The 3,972-nt window shown below is 43.1% G+C and overlaps 2 protein-coding genes across 2 annotated transcripts; both read left to right on the top strand.

Annotated features, from left to right (window-relative positions):
• The first annotated feature begins 546 nt into the window (after positions 1–546).
• On the top strand, positions 547–1,365 carry LOC140972570 (uncharacterized). The gene has a single exon (XM_073434977.1). It carries the CDS (start codon positions 547–549, stop codon positions 1,363–1,365), a length of 819 nt encoding a protein of 272 aa, XP_073291078.1.
• Positions 1,366–1,383: 18 nt separating this feature from the next.
• Positions 1,384–1,803, top strand: LOC140972571 (uncharacterized). Its single transcript, XM_073434978.1, has one exon. The coding sequence runs from the start codon at positions 1,384–1,386 to the stop codon at positions 1,801–1,803; it is 420 nt and encodes a 139-aa protein (XP_073291079.1).
• The last annotated feature ends 2,169 nt before the right edge of the window (positions 1,804–3,972 follow it).

Genomic DNA, 3,972 nt, shown 5'->3' on the forward strand with positions numbered 1-3,972 from the left:
GGAAGACCAATAAGAAATAATCGCAACCCTCGTTATGGAAATCGCAACAACCGCAACAACAACCGCGATGACGAAGATGCACAACAACAAACACCACCAGCAGTTGGCCTCAGCCAAGTGGATTTGATGGCTATAGCCACGATTGTGGCAACCACGTTACAAGGGTTTGTCAACCCTAATGTTAATCAGCCGCCACCACCACCTCCAGCTCAGAATGGGACGAAGCATCACTATGAGGCTCTCCGAAGAGCAAGAGTCCCAAACTTCGATGGAAGCTCCGATCCTGAGGTCGGACAGAATTGGATGAAGGAGGTGGAGAATCATCTTCAGCTCCTTGAGGTTCCACAGGAGATCAGGGTAGATGTGATTACACCTTTTCTTGTGGATAGAGCAGCCAAATGGTGGGAAGGATTCTCACCAGCTATGTTAGGGACGGGACCTATCACCTGACAAAGGTTCTGAGAGGCATTTCTGAGACAGTACTTTCCGACAGCAATTCGAGTGCAGAAGCTGTCAGAATTTGAAAGCTTGGTTCAAGAACCAAACATGACAGTGGTGCAGTATTCATCCAAGTTCCACTCATTGGGAACTTACTCCCCAACCATCATGGGAGACGAGGCCTTAGAGATACATCGCTTCAAGAAGGGATTGAACAGCCGGATTCAATCTGCCCTTGTCGTTATCGAGCCCAACAGTTTTGATGAATTGATGGGAGCCGCCATCAGGGCTGAGAATGACATTAAGAGGCGTGAAGGTGAGAACAAACTCAAACGTCCTCAGTCAAGCCAGTACCAACCAGGTCAACAATTCAAGAAGCTTAGGTTTTCAAGTAACCAATTCATCAGTTCTCCAGCTAAAGGAACCACTCCTTCTCAATCAAGCAAAGAGGGAGTCAAGTGCCAAACTTGTGGATTCACTCACATTGGTGAATGCCGTAGGAATTCTGGAGCTTGTTTTCGTTGTGGAAATATGGACCATCGCATTGCTCAATGCCCTCTTCCAGATCCAAGGAATGGTCCAGCAGGTGGAACAACACCAAACAAGCCTAAAAAGAACAAGCCAAATGCTCGAGTCTATGCTGTCACTCAAGAAGAGGCTGACAACTCCAATGATGTCGTAGCTGATACCATTTTAATTAATAATATACCTGCTTATGTGTTATTTGATTATGGTGTTACGCATTCATTCATGTCTAAGAGATTTGCCAAAAATTTAGGAGCTAAACCTGATAACTTAGAAGAACCATATAGAGTAGCAACTCCTGCAAATCGAATTTTAGAAACTCGCACTCTATATCGGGATATTGGTGTTCTCATAGATAATCAGAGTTTCAAGGCAAACCTGATTCAACTAAACATGGTGTAATTCGATGTAATTCTTGGAATGGATTGGTTAGCCAATAATCATGCTTTAGTAGACTGTCATGGAAAGACGGTAACCATCCAAGTTCCACACCAAGAGAAAATTTTATTTCATGGCAAGACCAAAGAACGAAAGACTCTTCTTCCTGCTTCTCAAACTTCGAAAGCCATGAAAAGTGGAGAAGAAGTTTACCTAGCCATGTTAAGCGAGGTAAAACAAAAAACTGCACTTGCACTAGAAGAGATTCCGGTAGTACAAGAGTTTCCGGATGTCTTTCCTGAAGAACTCTCGGGCACAATCCCCGATCGTGAAGTGGAGTTTGAGACCAACTTGATTCCTGGGGCTGCACCGATCTCAAAAGCGCCATACAGAATGGCCCCATCGGAATTAAAAGAACTCAAAGAGCAACTTCAAGAATTGTTGGATAAGAAGCAAATTTGACCAAGCGCATCCCCATGGGGAGCTCATGTCCTGTTCGTAAAGAAGAAGGACGGAAGCATGAGATTTTGTATCGATTACAGAGAACTGAATAAGATCACAATCAAGAATAAGTACCCACTTCCAAGAATAGATGATCTGTTTGACCAACTCAAAGGAGCTACAGTCTTTTCCAAGCTCGACTTAAGGTCAGGCTATCACCAACTGAAGGTCAAAGCAGAAGATATTCTTAAAACAGCCTTCAGGACGAGATACGGCCATTACGAGTTTGCGGTAATGCCGTTTGGACTGACCAATGCCCCCGCAGCATTCATGGACCTCATGAATAGAGTTTTCAAACCTTACCTTGATAGGTTTGTGGTTGTATTTATAGACGATATCCTTGTGTATTCACAAAGTAAGGAAGATCATGAGGAACATCTTCGCTTCACCCTCCAGACGCTTAAAGAAAAGGAGCTGTTCGCCAAGTTCAAGAAATGCGAATTCTGGTTCGAGAGCGTAACATTCTTGGGACACATAATATCAGCAGCAGGAGTATCTGTGGGCCCTAAGAAAGTTGAAGCAATCTCAGATTGGCCTAGACCAAAGAATGTGACAGAAATTCGAAGCGTCTTGGGATTAGCAGGCTATTATCGAAAATTTGTTGAAGGATTCTCTTCAATAGCCATACCCCTCACCAAGCTCACACAGAAGAACTCTAAATTTCAATGGAGTGAAGAATGTGAGCAAAGCTTCGAGACTTTGAAGAAGAAGCTTACCTCCACTCCGGTGTTGGTATTGCCAACTAACGGCAAAGATTTCACCATCTACAGTGATGCATCTAAAGGAGGCTTAGGATGTGTACTCATGCAAGAGGGAAGGGTGATTGCATACGCGTCAAGGCAGTTGAAGCCGTATGAGCAGAATTACCCAACACATGACCTCGAACTAGCTGCAGTGGTGTTCGCACTAAAAATTTGGAGACATTATCTTTATGGAGCCAAGTGCGAGATTTTTACTGATCACCAAAGTCTCAAATATTTGTTCACTCAAAAAGAACTAAATATGAGACCAAGACGATGGATTGAACTTATGAAGGATTACGACTTGACGATAAGCTACCACCCAGGCAAAGCCAACAAGGTAGCAGATGCTTTAAGTAGAAAGGATACGAGTAAGGTGATCCTAGCATCACTTCAGTACAACCATGTCTTCAAGAGACAATCAAGATAAGTTAAGATAGAGATTCTGTTTTGGTGAAATTGAAAGAGCAATCCAAAGAAGGGAAATCACCAGATTTCGAGACGGATAACAAAGTAATATTGTGGATGAAAGGACGATTGTGCGTACCAGATATCGATAACCTTCGACCAGAAGTAATGTTCGAAACACATAAGTCAAAATTTTCAGTCCATCCTGGCAGTACCAAGATGTATAGAGATTTGAAGAAAAATTTTTGGTGAAGTGGAATGAAGAAGGATGTGGCAATGTTTGTTTCTAAGTGTCACGTGTGCCAGCAAGTCAAGGCAGAACACCAGAGACCTGGTGGACTTCTTCAACCATTAGAAATCCCGGAATGGAAATGGGAACATATTTCCATAGATTTTGTAGTTGGTTTACCAAAGTCGAGACAAGGTCATGACGGAATATGGGTAATCGTAGATAGACTCACAAAATCTGCACATTTCTTACCTGTCCGCATGAACTATAATTTAGACAAGCTAGCCACCTTGTACATGAATGAGATCGTGCGATTACATGGAGTACCAGCTAGCATACTATCAGACAGAGATCCTAGATTTACATCTCGATTTTGGAAGAGCTTTCAACAAGCTATGGGGACTAAGGTTACTCTTAGTACGGCTTATCATCCTCAAACCGACGGCCAAACAGAGAGGACAATTCAAACTCTTGAGGATATGCTGAGAGCTTGTGCTCTGGACTTCAATGGTAATTGGAGCGAACATCTGCCTTTAATCGAGTTCGTATACAATAATAGTTACCACAGCAGCATTGGAATGGCACCATACGAAGCTCTATATGGACGAAAATGTCGATCACCACTATATTGGGATGAAGTAGGGGAAAAAGCCATCGTTGGACCCGAACTGATCCAAGAAACAATGGATAAAGTTGCTATGATCAAAGAGCGACTAAAAGCTGCACAAGATCGACAGAAAAGCTGGGCTGACC

Source organism: Primulina huaijiensis, chromosome 3, assembly GCF_012295235.1.
Source record: "Primulina huaijiensis isolate GDHJ02 chromosome 3, ASM1229523v2, whole genome shotgun sequence".
In the NCBI taxonomy this organism is placed as follows: domain Eukaryota; kingdom Viridiplantae; phylum Streptophyta; class Magnoliopsida; order Lamiales; family Gesneriaceae; genus Primulina; species Primulina huaijiensis.

What these genes read in the sequence shown, in the direction of transcription:
- LOC140972570 (XM_073434977.1), top strand. Translation starts at nt 547, where the DNA reads ATGACAGTGGTGCAGTATTCATCCAAGTTCCACTCATTGGGAACTTAC.
- LOC140972571 (XM_073434978.1), top strand. Translation starts at nt 1,384, where the DNA reads ATGGATTGGTTAGCCAATAATCATGCTTTAGTAGACTGTCATGGAAAG.